Source organism: Stomoxys calcitrans, chromosome 1 (genome assembly GCF_963082655.1).
Source record: "Stomoxys calcitrans chromosome 1, idStoCalc2.1, whole genome shotgun sequence".
Lineage (NCBI taxonomy): Eukaryota > Metazoa > Arthropoda > Insecta > Diptera > Muscidae > Stomoxys > Stomoxys calcitrans.
In genome coordinates this window covers 69,268,599-69,290,392 of record NC_081552.1, presented here as the reverse complement: position 1 = coordinate 69,290,392, position 21,794 = coordinate 69,268,599, and the positions used below count along the sequence as shown (strand labels likewise).

Below are 21,794 nucleotides of genomic sequence, written 5' to 3'. Positions count from 1 at the left end.
AAACACCACATGCAAAATTTCAGCCAAATCGGACGATAATTGCGCTTTCTAGAGGCTCATGAAGTCAAGACTCAAGGTCGGTTTATAAGGCAGCTATATCAAAACATGGACTGATATGGCCCATTTACAATACCAACCGACCCTCACTAATAAGAAGTATTTGTGCAAAATGTCATGCAGATATCTTTACTTCTTCGGATGGGCCGAATCTTATATACCCTCCACCATGGATCGTATTTGTCAAGTTCTTTGCCCGATATCTTTTTATGGGAAAACCAAAATGGATAAGAATTGTAATGCTATTGGAGAATCATACCAAGTTATAAACCGGTTGGGGACCAAAGCGGAAGTCATTGCGCAAAATTTCAGCCCAATCGAATAATAATTGCGCCCTCTAGAGGCTCAAGAAGTATAATCGGTAGATCGGTTCATTGGATCTATATCAGGTAATCAACCAATTTGAACAATACATAGAGCAGTTGTTAGAAGTTTAGACAAAACACTTTATGCAAAATTTCAGCTAAAACGGATAATAATTGCGCCCTCTGGAGGCTCATGAAGTTAAGATCTGTGAGCGGTTTATAAGGGAGCTATATCAGTTTATGAATCGATTATGACTATACTTGGTTCAGTTGTTGAAAGTTAAAACAAAATACTTCGTGCAAATTTTTAGCCAAATAGGATAAGTATTGCGCCCTCTAGAAGCTCAAGTAGTCAAGTTCCAGGATCGGTTCATCTAGCAGCTATTGGGTTGCTCAAAAAGTAATTGCGTATTTTTCGGTCGGCCAAATGAAGTTGGTGATGATTAAATCAAAGCATTAATCGAATTGGATCGTCATGTAACTGAGCGTGAGATAGGAGAGAAGTTAAATATACCAAAATCAACCGATTATTATCACATAAAAAGTCTTGGACTGGTGAAAAAGCTTGATATTGGGTTGCCCTAAAAGTAATTGCGGATTTTTTTAAAAAAAAAGTATATGCATTTTTAATAAAACTTAGAATGAACTTTAATCAAATATATAATTGCCATTTTGTTCGATAACTTTTTGCCATCTTCCTGGCAAATTTAGTATTCCACGCTCAAAGAACTTCTGGCCTTTATCTGCAAAAAACTGAACCAAGTGCGATTTTATAGCCTCATCATTGCCGAAAGTTTTACCATTTAAGGAGTTCTGCAAAGATCGAAATAAATGGTAGTCTGATGGTGCAAGGTCAGGGCTATATGGTGGATGCATCAAAAGTTCCCAGCCAAGCTCACTCAGTTTTTGGCGAGTGACCAAAGATGTGTGCGGTCTAGCGTTGTCCTGGTGAAATATGACACCTTTACGATTGACCAATTCTGGTCGCTCCTCCTTGATGGCTGTATTCAATTTGTCCAATTGTTGACAGTAAACATCCGAATTAATCGTTTGGTTCCTTGGAAGCAGCTCAAAATATACCACACCCTTCCAATCCCACCAAACAGACAGCATAACCTTCTTTTGGTGGATATCAGCCTTTGAAGTGGTTTGAGCTGGTTCACCATGCTTGGACCATGATCGTTTTCGACTAACGTTGCACAGTGGGCCAAATGGCAAAAAAAATGGAAATAAGTCTACAACTTTTTATCTGTTGATTTTAGCAATACAAAATGTTCTAGACATTTGTAGAGGAGGACATAGGCTTTCAGAAAAGTGCTGTTGTTGGTCCATATCTTTAATACAGGGTGAGCTACAGGGTGTCAAAGTTGACCACTTTTGACTTCTCCAAGCTTCTGGGGGCCATAACTTTTGATCTACTCAACCGATTTACATGATTTAGGACTCTAGAGAAAGAGCTTGACAAGATCTAAAAAACTTATGCATAAAGTACCATGCCATCGTGTACTGTTAAGGAGTTATGAATTGTTTAATTTTAAAATATGAAAATTTGGCCTTGGTTTTTTTCAGTGTTTTTTAAATAACTCCGTCAATTTTAAAGCTATAAACTTCATACTTCACACAAATTATGCCAGCATATGTGTGCATAAAATACAAAAGGAATCACGTGAATATCTTTGGCGGTTTAAAAATGGCATCGTTTTCAATATGAAAAATATTTTTTTTGTCAAAAAATTGCAAAATTTTTCAAAAAAGATACTCCCATTTCCTTTAAGTTTTCGCAAACTTTGGCCGTCAAAGCATTATCATTTCTTTCCATTTTCACAAAGTCGAGGTATTAAGAAAAGTTTTAAGTGCTAATTTGGCTAATTTCGATATCAAACAACACCGTTATCTTAAGACCAAAATGGCCAATTTTTTTACTAAACTTCAAAAGTTTCTCACTGGAAAAAAAGTTCCACGGGGATTTTTTCGCTTTTTTTGAACTTAAATGAAAGCTTAAAATGTTCCCAACATTTTAAGGTATGTCTCGCCATATCCTAGCCATAAATGAGATCGTAGCGATCAAAATACTGAAAAAAGTCAATTTTCAAGTAGTGCTATATTCATTGCTAAAAAACAAGTATTACGTCACATTTTATTGCAAAGATGTTAAATAAACTTTTATTTGGTAACACTTCTTCTACAAAACACAAAAAGAATCATGGAAATATCTCTATTCTATTCCATTTTATGGAACCGGCAATAAAAAAGTCAATTTTTCAAAAAAGTCGAATTTCCCAAATTTTGTTTTTGTTGTCCTAATTGCACATGACACACTATAGCCATATTTACGCAACATACCTTATCGTAAAGGAAATTTTCATTCCTTTCCAACGATGTATAAAACATTTCTCAACTCGGATTCTATCTACTCTAAAATTCATTTACACTTCATTAAACTCTATATAAAAATGTCTATTTGTGAAATGGAACCTTATATGGGGCCTACACTAAAACATTGATAGATTTGCCCAGGGTTTACAATACAAATGTGTTAGAATAAAAAAAGGTCTCCTGCCAAAGTTTAAAAAAATTGGAATAAAAATATGTGTTTTAGAGCGAAAACACTTCGCATCGGCGTGCGTTTATATGTATATTAGCTACTCCCAAAATAAAAAAGCATTTTAGTTTTGTATTATTTGATTTTATTCTCTACCAAATAATCTAAGGTATCAAAATTTAAAAGCTCTTTAATTTGAATGGCATCGGGATCGTCCTTATCTATATCGTCACATATTTTTGGTAGCCATTTAGTTCTGATGCTGTATAGTACCGGATCAGACGATAACAATAAATATTGAAGTAAATCATAATTTTGGTTAAATTTGGTGCTCTTTCGGGTATTGAAAAGCCGGAACTGTTTAACATCTCTATTACGGGATTCCTGAGCTTCTTCTGTAAGTTCTCCTAACGGAAGTATGTTGTATTCCACAATTTCCTTGCCATGATGTAAGACTTTATGTACTGTCGGTGTTAAAGCTTTCCACGAATATAAATCAGATAAAATGTTTTTTGTGTCATTACTATAAGCTTCAAATTTGGTTGAATTTATCATCTTTTTGCTATTGATTACAGCCAAAATCACTTTGAATCGTCTTAGCAAGTGTTCATCAAGACCGGTTATTTTAGATGTGGTGTGGTACGCGAGGACGTCGAGTCGTCAAACGTCTTTACCGACAGTAAAATTGCCATAAGGGCAATCACAACCAGGACGGTAAGGTCACGAACAGCCTTGCAGTGTAAGAAGGAGATTAACGCCTTCTATGATGCCGGGAGTAAGGGGAAATGAAAGGGCAGACGATTTGACGGTGAAGGCCAGAGGACTGCCGTCAATAAACTTGGTTAACCCGAAGTCTTTCGGGTCGACGCAGTCCGAATTAGAGAAGACGAGGCCATTACTGAAAGGAAACAAGAAGGACGTCAGTATAGCTATTGGTATCATAACCGGACACACAGGACTACGAGTTCACTTATGTAAAATCGGTGCGGCAAGTGATAGCATGTGTAGGGCATGGGGGGAAGATGATGAAACGTTGGAGCATTTCCTTTGTCATTGCCCGGCCTTTGCGTCTAAGAGATACCGGCACTTAGGTGGTGGAGCTCTCATATAAACCGAACTCCCGATTAAGCTTCATGAAACCCCATGGTAGCAATATTAGGTTGTGGGTCGATTTGAACCATTTTGGCGTGGATGTTGACGGTATGCAAAATTTTAGCCAAATCGGATAATAATTGCGGTAAATTCAACGCCCTCCGCTAAAAGTAGTGAGGATGACGAGGAAACTGAGACCATAGAAAATCATCTGCGTGTGTGTTTTCCGCACTGGCATGCAGAAGAAGTTCCAATTAAGTTTCTCATTTCTTTGGGCACTTGTGCGATTTAGCGAATGTGAAGATTCGGAAGTTATTGAACTTTTCAAACGATTTGGAACTTGAACTTTTCTGTTCCTGTTTGATGGCAGACTGACACTTAAACCTAGTCTAACCTTCTCCTAGAGGTGACGACTTGTATTTTTCGAAAATGTTTAGGGTCTAAATTAAAAAGCCATTTTTTTATACCCACCACCGAAGGATGGGGGTATATTCATTTTGTCATTCCGTTTGCAACACATCGAAATATCCATTTCCGACCCTATAAAGTATATATATTCTTGATCAGCGTAAAAATCTAAGACGATCTAGGCATGTCCGTCCGTCTGTCCGTCTGTCCGTCTGTCTGTTGAAATCACGCTACAGTCTTTAAAAATTGAGATATTGAGCTGAAATTTTGCACAGATTCTTTTTTTGTCCATAAGCAGGTTAAGTTCGAAGATGGGCTATATCGGACTATATCTTGATATAGCCCCCATATAGACCGATCCACCGATTTAGGGTCTTAGGGACATAAAAGCCACATTTATTATCCGATTTTGCTGAAATTCGGGACAGTGAGTTTTGTTAGGCCCTTCGACATCCTTCGTCAATTTGGCTCAGATCGGTCCAGATTTGGATATAGCTGCCATATAGACCGACCCTCCGATTTAGGGTCTAAGGGCCATAAAAGCCACATCTTTTATCCGATTCCACTGAAATTCGGGACAGTAAGTTGTGTTAGGCCCTTCGACATCCTTTGTCAATTTGGCCCAGATCGGTTCAGATTTGGATATAGCTGCCATATAGACCGATCCTCCGATTTATGGTCTAAGGCCCATAAAAGCCACATTTATTACCCGATTTTGCTGAAATTTGGGTCAGTGAGTTTTGTTAGGCCCTTCGACATCCTTCGTCAATTTGGCTCAGATCGGTTCAGATTTGGATATAGCTGCCATATAGACCGACCCTCCGATTTAGGGTCTAAGGGCCATAAAAGCCACATCTTTTATCCGATTCCACTGAAATTCGGGACAGTGAGTTGTGTTAGGCCCCTCGACATCTTTCTTCAATTTGGCCCAGATCGGTCCAGATTTGGATATAGCTGCTATATAGACCGATTTCTTGATTTAAGGTTTTGGGCCCATAAAATGCTCATTTATTGTCCATGTCGCCGAAATTTGGGACAGTGAGTTAAGTTAAGCTCCTTGACATACATCTGCAATATCGCACAGATCGGTCCAAATTTAGATATAGCTGCCATATAGACCGATGTCTAGGTTTTAGGTTTTGGGGCCATAAAGACGCATTTATTGTCCGATGTCGCTGAAATTTGAGACAGTGAGTTTAGTTAGGCTCTTCGACGTCCTTCTTCAATTTTGCCCAGATCGACCCAGATTTGAATATAGCTGCCATGTAGACCGATCTCTCGATTTAAAGTCTTTGCCCCATAAAAAGCGCATTTGTAATCCAATTTCACTGAAATTTTACATAGTAACTTATGTTAGGCTTTTCAACATCCGTGTCGTATATGGTTCAGATCGGTTAATTTTTAGATATAGCTACTGTACTTATTAGTATTTGGTCCAAATCGGAACATGTTTTGATATAACTGATATGGGTCATAAGGTATGAAATTTTCACCGAATTTTGATGAAAGGTGGTTTACATATATACCCGAGGTGGTGGATATCCAAAGTTCGGCCCGGCCGAACTTAACGCCTTTTTACTTGTTTTTTTTTAAATTTTGCAATGCTCTGTTCATTAAATGGTCTAAATATGTAAATTTTCTTTGCAATAACATGCATCATTAAACGATTCAAGCTTACGAATCTATTCTCAATATACATTGATGGTGGGCTTCAAAATAATTTTGGTACCAGGTATTTGAATGCTGGTACTATTGCCGGTAGTGGTAGAATTGCCCGAGGTGGTGCTATTGCTGGGTGCTAAGTTGGGATCATTGGATACCTGAAAAAACGAACAAAACAAGGTTAAGTAGTTAAAAGTATTTCTAAGAGATTTGTAAAATTATCTTTTCTTACTTGATTGCAGGTGACATTATCAGGATTTTCACATTGCAAGGTGATAACATTGTATTCCAGACCAGTGGGGCAAACACCAGGAATCAAAATGCCATTTTGACATTGATTATAGGTAGTACAGAGACCGGCATCGGCAAAGAAGATGCCACTCTGTATAAGAATGCAGGTGTTCACGGGAATAGTAATACTTTCCTCAACGCCAGTTTCTGACTCCGTTGTTGCCACTGTTTGTTGGCATTCATATTGATCGGCGGGTACGCATGAACGGCTGACGGGATTGAAATGTTGACCAAGTAGGCATGTGAAACGTTTTGGCCCATTGGTACTGCAGAAATAAAAATCGGTGCAGGAGTTCTTGACAGGAACCCAAAGACCCATAGTATCACCTGCACAGGGGGCATTAGCAGCCAAACATTTGACTTGATCTTCGGGTGCACATTTTTGAATTTCCTTTTCGTAGAAGGTGCCGGGAGCGCATTGTTGGCGGGTGGCTTTGCCATTGAAACACGAGTAATAGATGTCACAATTTTCGGCTGAGCCTACATTGACACCATTATTTACCAGGGCACATACATTGTTCATATTCAATTTAGCTGAAGTTGTGCCTTGGCAGCTAATGGTGAGGGCCAAAACAATGGCGCAGGCAAAATGGGTATAAGAACCTGAAAGGAAATGAAGAAAACACTGTTAGATAAAGGGGAAAATGGTGAGGCTACAGTGCAGGTGTAATGCAAGGGATCGAAGATAAATTAATGATTCTGTACGGAATAGGAGAAGCAGAACTAAAAGTGTAACATTCAGTAGAGCACTGATAAAGTTTGCAGATGCTGATCACGACCGTTGGGTCGAAATGGTTTTAAGATGGGCCACTGGTCTTACATAAGCAGTGAATACAATTATTTATTCGACCTGTATATATACATGTCGACTTAAGACGAAGGAAGGGTGCCAAGAACATATGACCATGTCGTACCATCACATATGTTAATTGAGACGACACCTGAGATGACACTTGAGGTTAAGAGCAAGACGTTGCTGCCAACGGCATTGTTTTGGTATTGGTCATTTGAGAGTTCATGCAACCGCGATAGATCGAAATAAGTCTGGAGAAGAATACTGGGTGTCTATATTGAATACTCAGTCACCTAGTTCTGTTTGGACTGACTTATGAAAACACGGCCCTGCAGACGGAAATCTAAAATATGGAATGATTTTAAGCTTGGAAAACTGGATGATGTTTATAGGCACCTTGCTCGTTGCGGTCCATGGGACCGATCGCCGAGGAAACGTGATGGTCATTGGTTATTTAAAGGCTCCAATATTTTCACTTGTCATATCGAATATAATAGTCACTCTTTATTGAAGCACTGAGACTCTCCAATTGACGACGTGGATTGTTTAAATTAGAGGTGAATGAAAAGGGATGCATTATACATACTGAGCGTGGCAGCTGTGATGAAAAACCCCAAAAAATACTTAAGAAGAAATATTCTTCCCAAGCGTTGTTTCCATTTCGCTACTGTGAAATAGAAAAGCCAGAAGAAAATTTAAAATCAAACCCCATAAATGCTTTTGACAAAGATGGGAGATTGAAATGTTGATGGCAAAATTAAGTGTGTCGTAGGTAATGATAATTTCATCCTCTGGAGACTGAAACTTTCACCCGGGTTGGGTGAAAACTTGCAGCTTACTATTATAAATTCGGACAATAGATATATGTTTATGAGAGCTATATCTAAATCTGAAACGACTTTTTTCGAACAGATCGTTTGTAATTTGTTGTTACTGCGGCCACATATGTGCAAATCTGGCGATAAATATATATGAGAGCTATATCGAAATCTGAACCGATTTTGATGAAATCTTTCAGATAGGTTAAAATCAGTAACAAAACTATCCGTTGTATTTATACAGCCACTAAAGCGCAAATCGAGCGATACATATATATGGGAGCTATATTTAAATCTGAACTTCTTTTGATGAAATCATGCAGATAGGTTAAGATCAGTAGGACAACGATCTGCGTCAAATTTTGTGTAGATCGGTAGAAAATTTTAGTTCCCACGGTCATTAAAGTGCAAATCGGGCGATAAATATATATGGGAGCTCTATCCAAATCTGAACCGATTTTGATGAAATCTTGCACATAGGTTAAAATCAGTAAAAAAACAATAAGTACCAAATTTTGGGCAGATTAGTTGAAAATTATAGTTACTACGGCCATTTAAGTGCAAATCGGGTGTTACATATATATGGGAGCTATTTCCAAATCTGAACCGATTTAAATGAAATCTTGCAGATATGTTAAGATCAGTAACGAAACAATCTGTGCCAAATTTTGTGCAGATCGGTTAAAAATTATAGTTACTACGGCCATTAAAGTACAAATCTGGTGATACATATATTATATGGAGCAATATATCCAAATCTGAACCGATTTAGATGAAATCTTGCAGATATGTTAAGATCAGTAACAAAACAATCAGTGCCGAATTTTGTGTAGATCGATTGAAAATTTGTAGTTACTACTGTCATTTAAGTGCAAATCGGGCGATACATATATATAAATATATTTTAGCTATATCTAAATCTGAACCGACTTTTACCAAACTCAATAGCGTTTGTCCTTAAGCCAAAAAAGGAACATGTGGAAAATTTCGCGACCATTGGGCTACAAATACGACCTGTACCTTCATTACAATAATACATGGACTCACAAATGGGCAGGCGGATATGGCTAAATCGAATCAGAAAGTGATTGTGACCCGATCGGTATACTTATCAATGGTGATGATGAAGGGCATAAAAATAATACCCTGTACCACAGTGGTGATGTAGGGCATAAAAACAAGTAAGAACATGTGAAGTTCAGCTGGGCTGAATCTTATAAACCCTCCACCATGGATCGCAATTGAAGCGTTCTTTGAATGACTTTTTCAAATATATAGGAGATACATCTGTACCATGCTTGTCATAACTATTAGGAGGCTAAAAGAACAAGAAGTCAAATATCGCGATCGGTTTATATGGTAGCTATATCAGGTTATAAACCTATTTGGAGCACACTAGGAATTGTTGATCACAAACTACCTCATGCAAAATTTCAGACAAAGCGGATGATAATTACGGCCCATAGAGGCTCAAGAAGTCAAAGTGCGAGATCAGTTTATATGACAAAAATATCAGGTTATGAATCGATTTAAAGCATTCATGAGAAATTTATTGGAAGTCAACACAAAATACCACTTGCAAAATTTCAGCTAAATCGGATGATAATTACGCCCTCTAGAGGTTCAAGAATTCAAGATCCGAAATCTATTTAAATAACAGCTATATCAGGTTATGAACCGTTTTGAACCATTGTAGGCACAGTTATTGGAAGTCAACACAAAATACCTTTTGCAAAAGTTTAGCCAAAAGGATATGAATAGCGCCCTCTACAGGTTCAAGAAGTCAAGATCCGGAATTGATTTATATAACAGCTATATCAGCTTATGAGCCGATTTGGACCATTCTAGGCACAGTTATTGTACGTCAAAACAGCCAAAACGGAAAATAATGACGCCCTCTAGAGTCTCAAGAAGTCAAGATCCGAGAACGGTTTATAAGTCGAATAATACATGCGACTCGAATAAAATATGGGCTCGAGGAGTCAAATTACAACACGATTTGAACTATAGGCTAGGCTAGGTTTAAGTGGCAGTCTGCCATCAGACTCACTTAGACATTTCAGTCCATTGTGATACCACAGGAGCAGCAGAAGGAAGATCCATCCAGATCGCTTTAAAAATTCCAACAGCTTTCGAATGTTCACATCCGCTAAATAAGACATGTTCTTAAACAACCTAAAGTGAACTCCTTCAGACTGCCAGTACGGGACACACAAACAGCAGATGTTCTATAGTCTCCTATTGCTCGACGTCCTCATAGCTACGGCAAGAGCCGTTACTGGCAACCTTCAGACTGTCAGCACGTTTTCCGATTAGACAGTAACCTGTCTTGACGAACACAATGACTGAGACCGTCAATCGAATCCATGTCGCTAGAGTCATACTCGCAGAACCCATAACAGATGAATTTTGAACGGTTGAGCCATCTCGTTAAGAAATCTGCGACAGTCGAGTGGGGTTTTTATATTGGGTTGCCCAAAAAGTAATTGCGGATTTTTTAAAAGAAAATAAATGCATTTTTAATAAAACTTAGAATTAACTTTAATCAAATATACTTTTTTTACACTTTTTTTTCTAAAGCAAGCTAAAAGTAACAGCTGATAACTGACAGAAGAAAGAATGCAATTACAGAGTCACAAGCTGTGAAAAAATTTGTCAACGCCGACTATATGAAAAATCCGCAATTACTTTTTGGGCAACCCAATATTTAGAAATATATTCTCCAGGCATTTTATGGCTGCCTGACTGTCTGAGAAGAGATTTATGCCAAACGCCGTTATGACATTATGTTGTAACCATTCCTCAACTTTTTTAATTGCAAGGATTTTCGCTTGATACACTCTAGAGTGGCCGGGTAATCTTCTCGATATGATCAGTCTTAGTTCTTCAGAGTACACCCCAAAGACCATATGGTGGTCCAGTTTGGATTCATCCATATAGAAGTCAATGTTACTTTTATTCTCAGGGATATTGTAATTCAAATCAGGAATAGTGATACAAATCAAAGAGCAGCTCAATGTGTAATCCACACTGCATGGAACATCGGACATTGTATCAAGGATAACACAGTGCCGCCACATGCCCAAAGAGAAAGCTCCCTTAGCCTCACAGCAATAATCGCAGAAATTTGTTTAGCCACATCAGTGCATCCGATGGTGTCATCCTCAGTGCGGCTGTGATGCGCAAACAAGTCATCTTTTGGATCCGGCTGAGTATTCAACAGTAGGTGAATTTATGAAGCGCCGTCCACCAGACCACAACACCATATATCATTATGAGTCTGACGGCTTAAACCCCCAACTTTTGCCAATGGCTTTCTTTCAGGTGTATGGGGTAAGAGTTGTCTTTCTTGCCCTTTCCAGTATGTTTGATTTGAAGTTCTATTTTTTGTCCAGCAAAACACCCAGGAATTTGCTTGTTCGGTAAATGTCCTCCCAAGGAGACAGGTGCCACTGTCGGTTAGTTGTATAACTTGCTGAAAATAACTACTTCTGTTTTGCACTGATTTACTCCTAGTGCTGGGTATAAAAAGGCAAATCTAAAAGCTGACTCGTTACTGGAGTTGCAGATTTTTTTGTCATCCGGGAACCCTGAGCGAGCTCTGTCTATAAACACTCAGTTAAAGTAGCTTTGTGAAACTCAAGAAAGCACAAAACAAACAAGGGAAAACTGTAGAGAGATAGTGAGTACAATTCCCACACTGACAAACAGGCATTGCTGATAGTTTTACTTGGTAATGAGAATTTTAAGTCTCATTTACAGCTATATACCTAGATTAATGGGAGGATCTTATGACATGTATAACTTCCATTCCCTATTAAATCCTTCAATTATGTTCGATTGCAGAATGCCACCATATTCTAGCCATGGAAATTCTTTCAAATATAGAGGGAAATATCTTATCATTTCACTTGCCTATTTCTAAAGTTGTTTACTTGAAGGATATCGGTATTTTGAGGATTTTCAGTCAAGTTTCTTTACTTACCCATAGTATTTAAGTGGTGGGTTTTGTTTTCTGTTTATATGTTATTTTTCTTTCACGGCTCTGAAGAAACTACTTTCACATTCACGAAAATGTTTGTTTTTATACTTTACTGGCAAATAGGTCATGATTTTCTTTTTTTCACAACCATAGAATATATTATGTAGACTTAAAGAATTATTATTGTTTGGCGATTTAATGCAGTGATCGATTCATTTTTGGGTAAAACAAATTACACTAGGCAACAAACGTTTATAAGAACTTGAAATTTTAAGGTTTTTCGTCTACAAAGTGGAAAATTTAAAATAAGAATTTGGGTATCTTGAATATTACTTTTTTTAAAAAATATTTTAAAATACCAATTTCGTCATTCCGTTCTTAACATATCACAATAAAGATCTGAGGCCCGACAACGTATATATTAGCTTGATCGTTTTGACATTCTAAGGCCATTAACCATGTCCGTCCGTCTGTCGAAAGCACGTTAACTTTCGAAGGAATAATGCTAGCCGCTTGAAAATTTGCCTAAGTTCCTAATATTAGTGCAGGACGGTTGGAATTGTAAATGGGCCATACCGGTCCAGATTTTGATATAGCTGCCATATAAACCGATCTCGGATCTTGATTTCTTGAGCCCCTAGCGGGTGCAACTATTATCCGATGTGGCTAAAATTCTACGTCAAGTGTTTTGTTTTGACTTTCAACATCTGCGTCAAGTATGGTCCAAATCAGTCCAATTCAGAAGACGCAAATATCTCCCGATTTGGCTGAAATTTTGCACGGTGTGTTTTGTTACAACTTCCAATAATCGTAGTAAGTACGGTTAATAACATGATATAGCCCCCATATAATCCAATTTCCCGATTAGTCTTCTACTACCCCTAGAAACTTAATTTTTTGCCAGATTTTGCAGAAATTTGGTTCGTCAACTTTGCATAAGTCCTTCAGCTAAGTAAATTTGAAATTTGTAGCAGAATCCATGGTGGTGGGTTTCCAAAATTGGCCTGTCCGAACTTTGCATGATCTTATTTCTCTATTCTAGTTATTGTCAAGTTTTTTTTTAATCTTATAATTATATTTTTTTTGTATTTGTTTATATAAAAGAGTTCTATAAAAAATTTTATTTTATTATGTATCTTTTAATTCTTAAATGTAATTATATTTTAATTCACTCAATTCATATTGCGAATTAGAAATTGCAGCAATTGGAATGTTTTTCTATATAAGCTTGAAACTTTGTGCATAATTAATAACATTTTTTTCTTTCTGTTTAATAATTATGTCAATATAATATATTAATTGCTTTGTAAATTTGATAATTATTTTAAAAATGAAACGCATTTTGTATGACATAACAAATTCATGATTCATTGTGACCAACTCAATTTAGGGTGATAAAATCTGCTGCAGTGTTTATTCAAAGTGTTAATATTTACAAAAAGTGTAAACATTTACAATTGCTATCGGTTGATGTCAGTAGAAGGGGCATGACCTTGTGCTAGGGGGTGCCGCCAATGCACACCACAGTCTCTGGGGAAGCACGGCTACCAACGAAAGAGGTGAATCACTTTTTGATTAAATTTTGTCCAAGGGAACAGGAACAGGTTATAGATATAACGCATGTATTGAATAGTGAATCGGTGAAGGTTTTGGACTGAAACGTTTCCACCCGGTGCTCCTTTTCGGATCACTATACGGTATGTTTTCAGGTCGAGCACGAGAGGGGGAAGAGGATACCATACAGAAACCCGAGGAGGTTCGACTGGGAGGAGTTCAGGGCACCTAGTGGGTCTCTGGAGGCCTCAAGTGAACTTGTTACGGGATGCCTGAACGAGGCCTTTTTGAAAGCATGGCTCGAAAGAGTACCGCCAGGTAAAACCAGCCAGTCATGGTGGTCACCGGAGCTGAAGGTGCTGAGGAAGGAGAGCAGAAGGCTTTTTAATAAGGCCAAGAGAGAGAATACGGCAGAGGACTGCCAAATAAAATATCGCTATATGGAGCCGTAAGAAAGCTTTTTAAAGTTAACTTAAAAAAAATGATTTTGTAATTGAACACGTTAAAAAAAATACATAAAACCGAAGAAAAAATTATAGTACATGTCAAGCTCAAACCATTAAAAATGGTAGATAAAAAAATGAAAAATTACAAATACCATGCTGGAACCACTATCTTTATTGAAAAAGACTTATGTGTTCACCGTCTCGAAAATGATTTAAAAAAAAGAACTACAGAAAATTAGTAAGGAGAAATGAATAGGTCATCGAAGTGATCAGATGGTAATCGAAGGAAAAGTTTTGTACTGCGACAAAAAGAAAGAACGAGCTGATGTACAATCAAAAAGAAACAAGAGAATTAGTGTGGAATTTATTTGGAGAAGATATTAAGAATGCGAACTAATCAAGGAATAGCAGAAGAGGAATTGGAAGAATGGTATGCGGCGTTAAAAAAAAATCTGGTTGAGAAAGGCTTGCGGCAACAGCTTATTGTAAGAGACGGCTGTGAAATAATTTTTTCAAAACAAATTAATTGAAGTTTGAAATATTTCCAACTTATGTTCGTGAAGCAAACTGGATGGAGAACTTCCACAGAACAAACAAGTAAAAGCGTGCTAATTTCGGCCAGGCCGAATCTTATATACCCTCCACCATGGATCGCATTTGTCGAGTTCATTTCCCGGCATCCCTTCTTAGGCAAAAAAGGATATAAGGTAAGACTTGCTCTGCCATTAGAGCGATATCAAGATATGGTCCGGTTTGGATCACAATTAAATTATATATTGGAGACCTGTGTAAAATGTCAGCCAAGAAGTAAAATAGAGAGAGCGATTTATATGGGAGCTGTATCGGGCTATTGACCGATTCAGACCATAATAAACACATATATTGATGGTCATGAGAGGATCCGTCGTACAAAATTTCAGGCAAATCGGATAAGAATTGCGCCTTCTAGAAGCTCAAGAAGTCAAGTCCCCAGATCTGTTTATATGACAGCTCTATCAGGTTATGAACCGATTTAAACCATACATGGCACAGTTGTTGGATATCACAACAAAATACTTCGTGCAAAAATTCAGTCAAATCGGATAAGAATTGCGCCCTCTAGAGGCTTAAAAAGTCAACAAGTCAAGACCCACATCGGTTTATACGACAGCAATATCAGGTTATGAACCAATTTGAACCATACTTTCCACAGTTGTAGGAAGTCATAACAAAACACATCTTGCAAAATTCATTCAAATCTGATAAGAATTGCGCCCTCTAGAGACACAAGAAGTCAAGACCCAAGATCGGTTTATATGGAAACAGTATCAAAATATGGACCGATATGGCCCATTAACAATCCCAACCGACCTAGACTAAGAAGAAGTATTTGCGCAAATTTTCAAGCGGCTAGCTTTACTCCTTCGAAAGTTAGCGTGCTTTCGACAGACAGACGGACGGACGATCAAGAATATATTGTATATGCTTTATGGGATCTCAGATGAAAATATCGAGTAGTTATAAACAGAATGACGAAATTAGTATACCCCCATCCTATGGTGGAGGGTATAAAAAAGCAGTAGAGAGTAGTGAAGTTTATAAAATTGTAGTAGGAGATCGTAACATACGGATTGGAGAAGAGCAGTTACTGCGGACAAAAATTCTACAAGAATATGATATCGTGACAGACTCAAGGAAATCAAACGACAAAACAGTAAACATGAATGGGAAGAATTACATCGAATGCTGGAATGACTACGGACTTGTCGTTCTCAATGGAAGAGCGCAAGGAGATGATGAAGGAGGCTTCAACAAGTAAAAGCGTGCTAAGCTCGGCCGGGTCGAATCTTATATACCCTCCACCATGGATCGCATTTGTCGAGTTATTTTCCCGGCATCTCTTCTTAGGCAAAAAAGGGTATAAGAAACGATTTGCTCTGTTATTAGAGCGATATCAAGATAGGGTCCGGTTTGGACCACAATTAAATTATATGTTGGAGACCTGGGTAAAATGTCAGCCAACTCGAATAAGAATTGCGCCCTTTGGGGGCTCAAGAAGTAAAATAGAGAGATCGATTTATATGGGAGCTGTACCAGGCTATAGACCGATTCAGACCATAATAAACACAATGTTGTTGGTCATGAGAGGATCCGTCGTACAAAATTTCAGGCAAATCGGATAATAATTGCGACCTCTAGAGGCTCAAGAAGTCAAGATCCCAGATCGGTTTATATTGCAGCTATATCGGGTTACGAACTGATTTGAATCATACTTGGAACAGTTGTTGGATATCATAACAAAATACTTCGTGCAAAAATGCATTCAAATCGGATAAGAATTGCGCACTCTAGTGGCTCAAGAAATCAAGACCCAAGATCGGTTTATATGACAGCTATATCAGGTAATTAACCGATTTGAAGCATACCTGGCACAGTTGTTGGATATCGTAACAAAACACGTCTTGCAAAATGTCATTCCAATCGGATAAGAATTGCGCGCTCTAGAGGCTCAAGAAATCAAGATCCAAGATCGGTTTATATGGCAGCTATATCAGGTTATTAACCGATTTTAACCATACCCGGCACAGTTGTTGGATATCGTAACAAAACACGTCGTGCAAAATTTCATTCCAATCGGATAAGAATTGCGCACTCTAGAGACTCAAGAAGTCAAGACCCAAGATCAGTTTATATGGCAGTTATATCAGGTTATGAACCGATTTGAACCATACCTGGCACAGTTGTTAGATATCGTAACAAAACACGTCGTGCAAATTTTCATTCCAATCGGATAAGAATTGCGCACTTTAGAGGCTCAAGAATTCAAGACCCAAGATCGGTTAATATGGCAGCTATATCAAGACATGGACCAATATGGTCCATTTACCGACCTACACTAATAAGAAGTATTTGTGCAAAATTCCAAGCGGCTAGCTTTACTCCTTCGGAAGTTAGCGTGCTTTCGACAGACAGACGGACAGACGGTCAGATGGACGGACGGACGGACAGACGGACGGACAGACGGACGGACGGACATGGCTAGATCGACATAAAATGTCGCGACGATCAAGAATATATATACTTTATGGGGTCTCAGACGAATATTTCGAGTAGTTACAAACAGAATAACAAAATTAGTATACCCCCTATCCTATGGTGGAGAGTATAAAAATGGAAGTTCAGTTTTAGATCTATGTGCGATTTCAATTGATCTGTTACAAGTGTTGCAATCCTTCAAGGTACAAAACCAAATCTGTCAATTGTCTGATAACCTTCCCATAGATCTGAGTCTTAAAATATTTACTAGTAGGCAAAATGAATCGGAGAAGTTGAAGCTATAGCCAAAAGTAAAATGGAATCCGGATAAAGAAGTAAAATAGTAAAATAAAGAAGTAAAATAGAAAAATCGATTCATATGGGAGCTGTATCGACGACAGGATGAGGCTTCCTCCAAACACATGGCCCCAAAATAGGTTATCAAATTCGTTTTCTAATCTCAAATACCTCTCATTTGAGCCACATATTGGCATGGTCGAAAGATTTTAAACCTTTGGGGAAGGGGTGATGCCCTAAATACATGGTGTTATATTTGGATATCAAATTCGTATTCTACTCCCAAATACATTTATTTGAGCCCCATATTGCGATGGTCATTAAAAAATTGCTTTTGTGGTGTATTTTGGGAAAGGGGTAGACCCCCAGAAAATTGGTCCCGAAAATGGGTATCAATTCTTGCTCTACCCCCCCAATACCTTTCATTTAAGCTCTACATTGACATGGTCGGTAATTATGCCTGCCCTAGGTTTCCCACCCTTAATACGGATACCAAATTTCTGTTTAAAGTTTGTATGTTAGATCTACTACATCCTCTTGGGGGTGGATTGAAGTATCCAAAACCTTTGCCCCGCAAGTGGAAAGTGGATATCCTATTCGTACTCTACTTCCAAAAATCACATTTGAGCTAAATATTGCTATAGTCGGTATATATGTATGGTTTAGGGGGAGTATAGGTGAGGAGTCCCTGAAACACTTGGCAATAAAACAGATATCAGATATGAGCCCCTTTTTGTCATAATCCACAAATATGTCCACTTTAAGGGGCATCTAGACATCGTGCTTTACTCTCAAATTTATTTTATTTGAACCCCAACAGCCATTGGTTTGGGGGAAGTTTATGGGGTGAGACGACCCCCAAACACATGGCTTTAAAATTGAATATTAAATTCGTTTTCTACTATCAAATATTTATTAATTTATTATTTATAGCCATAGTATGCAAACATGGCCGGTTTGAAGGGAGTTTAGAGAGTGGATCCTGAAATAATATCAGCGTCGTACTAGAGCTCAATTTTGTTTGGCCCTACATATCAAGCATTTTGAAGGTGGCTATCAAGATGTTCAGGGCTACGGGTCTCGTTCAGATCCACACTAGTTAATTTTTTTTTTAGTTTTGGTTATCTATATTTAAAATCATATTTCATAGCTACCACTTGGCATATCACATTTTTAAAGATCCGTAGGTCCTCCTGTGTCTATCCCAATTTGAGGGTAAAAAGTATACTCTACTACTAAAGACTTTTTGTTGCTGTCCAATTCTATCCTGATCGGTCCTCATATATTATTTTTAATTCCTTTTTTTGGGTGAGATAGGGGGAGGGGATTGCACTCTGACACATCCTTTCATTTGAGTAGAATATATTCTTGGTCGTCCTACATTATTGGTTGATGTTATTTTTATTGGGAGGAGAGGGTCGCTCCCCTCTAAGCTATGACCCAAATTTATTTCAGTCATTTGTTGTCGCGATATACGTGTCTTGCTGAACGGCAGGACGTTACCCAGATTCGACTCAGTTGCCAAGAAGGGTGGGGGATATATTAATTTTGTCATTCCGTTTGCAACACATCGAAATATCCATTTCCGACCCTATAAAGTATATATATTCTTGATCAGCGTAAAAACCTAAGACGATCGTCAATTTGGCCCAAATCGGTCCAGGGTCACATTTATTATCCGATTTTGCTGAAATTTGGGACAATGAGTTGTCTTGGGCCCTTGGGAGGCCACCGTAGCGCAGAGGTTAGCATGTCCGCCTATGACGCTGAACGCCTGGGTTCGAATCCTGGCGAGATCATCAGAAACAATTTTCAGCGGTGGGTTTCCCCTCCTAATGCTGGCGTCATTTGTGAGGTACTATGCCATGTAAAACTTTTCTCCAAAGAGGTGTCGCACTGCGGCTCGCCGTTCGGACTCGGCTATAAAAAGGAGGTCCCTTATCATTGAGCTTTAACTTGAACCGGACTGCACTCATTGATATGTGGAATGTTCATGGGCAAAATTTGCAAATTTGCATTTTGAGTTGTGTTAGGCCCTTCGACATCCTTCGTCAATTTGGCCCAAATCGGTCCAGGGTCTTAGGCCCCTCAAAGACACATTTATTATCCGATTTTGCTGAAATTTGGGACAGTGAGTTGCCTTGGGCCCATCGATATTTTTCTTAAATTTGACCCTGATCAGTTCAGATTTGGATATAGCTACCGTTTAAACCGAACTCTCGATTCAAGGTTTTGGGTCCATGAAATGCGCATTTGTCCGATGTCGCCGAAATTTGGGACAGTGAGTTAAGTTATGCCCCTTGACATACTTCTGCAATATGGTACAGATCGGTCCAGATTTGGATATAGCTGCCATGTAGACAGATCTCTCGATTTAAAGTCTTGGCCCCACAAAAGGCGCATTTATAAATTGATTTCACTGAAATTTGACACAGTGACTTAGGTTAGGCTTTCCGACATCTGTGTCGTATATGGTTCAGATCGGTTTATTTTTAGATATAGCTACTAAAAAGATTAATATTTTGTTATACACAATTGAACAATGACTTGTACTCATTAGTATTTGGTCCAAATCGGAACATATTTCGATATAACTGCCATGGTACATTAGGTATGCAATTTTCACCGGATTTTGATGGAAGGTGGTTTACATATATACCCGAAGTGGCAGGTATCCAAAGTTCGGCCCGGACGAACTTAACGCCTTTTTACTTTCATTTGATACCCATATTGTCCAAAGCGGTGAAAGAGTTCTGTTGGTGAGCTTTTTGGGGGCGGGGTACCACCCCAAACACTTTGGGCGAAATTTGTATACCAAGTTCGAACTCTACTCTTAAATACCTTTCGTTTGATTTAAGACTTCTGTACAAAAACTTACGGCCTAGACCACTCAATTCGTTTTTTCTTTTTATACCCTCCATTATAATCAAATTTCGTCATTCCGTTTGTTAATCATCAAAATATTGGGTTGCCCAAAAAGTAATTTCGGATTTTTTAAAAGAAAGTAAATGCATTTTTAATAAAACTTAGAATGAACTTTAATCAAATATTCTTTTTTTACACTTTTTTTCTAAAGCAAGCTAAAAGTAACAGCTGATTACTGACAGAAGAAAGAATGCAATTACAGAGTCACAAGCTGTGAAAAAATTTGTCAACGCCGACTATATGAAAAATCCGCAATTACTTTTTGGGCAACCCAATATTTGTCTGAGACCCAACAAAGTATATATATATATATATATATACCGTCTTGACATTCTAAGTCGATTTAGCCATATCGGTCCGACCATCTATGGAAAGCACGGTAACTTTCGAAGGGTTAAATCTAGGCGCATGAAATGTTGCTCAACTACTTTAAATTAGTGTAGGTCAGTTGAGATTTTATATGGGTCAAATTGGTCTATGCTTTGATACAGCTGCCATATAAACCGATTTTGGATCTTGATTTCTCAATCCCCCAAAACGCCGCAATTCTTATTCTATTTGTCTCAAAGTTTGTATTAGATATTTTTTTAAGACTTCCAACATCTGTGGTTCAAACCGGTTTAAAACTTGATTTAGCTAATTTGATTCTTTGAGCCTCTAGAGGGCACAATTCTTATGCGATTTGGGTAAACATTATTTCAACGTCGTCTCCTATGACCTTCCACATACGTGACATAACCTGATATAGCTCCCATATGAACCGATCTCATGATTTTAATTCTGAAGCCACCATAGGGCTCAATTCTTATCCAATTTTGGCTGACATTTTGCACAATGACATCTACTATGGTCTCCAACAGACAACCCAAGTATGGTCCGAATTGGTTGATAACCTGAAAAAGCTCCAATAGCTTTGCAATTTTTATCCATTATCTTTTGTTTGCCTATAAAGAGATTTCGGGCAAAAAAATGACAAATGAGATCCGTGGTATGTAAGATTCGGCCCGGCCGAACTTTTTATGCTTTTACTTTTTGTCACTCAAGTCGTTCGCTAAGTCATTGAAAACAGCTATTTTCGCATTATAAAATCAGCTGTTTTCAAAAACTTGGCGAACGAATCGAGTGATAAAACGAAAAAAAAAAATGTGTGCTTATTGGCACGACACTTGGGCTCGACTACAAAAAGGAAGCTTCTTATCTTTGAGCTAAATTTTTAATCAAACCCGCTCCACTGAGCTTTCGCTTTCAAGACGTAGAAAAATGTCACCTTTGTAACGTAACCTAGCTTCCAATAGCTCTGATTCTGCGTACGTTCGTTGAGCTTTCCCCTCTAACAGTTTAACACAAACTTGGATATTCGCACTCCACTAAAGTTAGCCACTTAAACTACCTGAAACACTTATTGTCAAGGCACGTCTTAGGGTATAAAATTTAAAAAATAATACAGCAAACAACCGCAACGAAATTCCTATACTTTATTTTTCTTTATTTTATAGGTTCCCAAAACAAAGATAAATGCTGATGATAAATTTTTTACCACTCTGCCCTCTCTCTGTTCGTGGTGGCGTCTCCTTTAAGTTGATCCATTTGCAAACAGAATAGATGGC

At 38.1% G+C, this 21,794-nt stretch overlaps 1 protein-coding gene across 1 annotated transcript in view; it reads right to left on the bottom strand.

Moving 5' to 3' along the window:
• Positions 1-6,077: 6,077 nt before the first annotated feature.
• The window catches only part of LOC106095049 (peritrophin-48), a 190,005-nt gene continuing 174,288 nt past the window's right edge, over positions 6,078-21,794 (bottom strand). The window contains exons 2-4 of the mRNA XM_059371028.1: positions 11,954-12,014; positions 6,299-6,960; positions 6,078-6,224 (exon numbers count right to left, since the gene is read on the bottom strand). Of these exons, the coding sequence (XP_059227011.1) occupies positions 6,093-6,224; positions 6,299-6,960; positions 11,954-11,957 (798 nt within the window). The 5' untranslated portion in view covers positions 11,958-12,014 and the 3' untranslated portion in view covers positions 6,078-6,092. The remainder of the gene's footprint in view (positions 6,225-6,298; positions 6,961-11,953; positions 12,015-21,794) is intronic.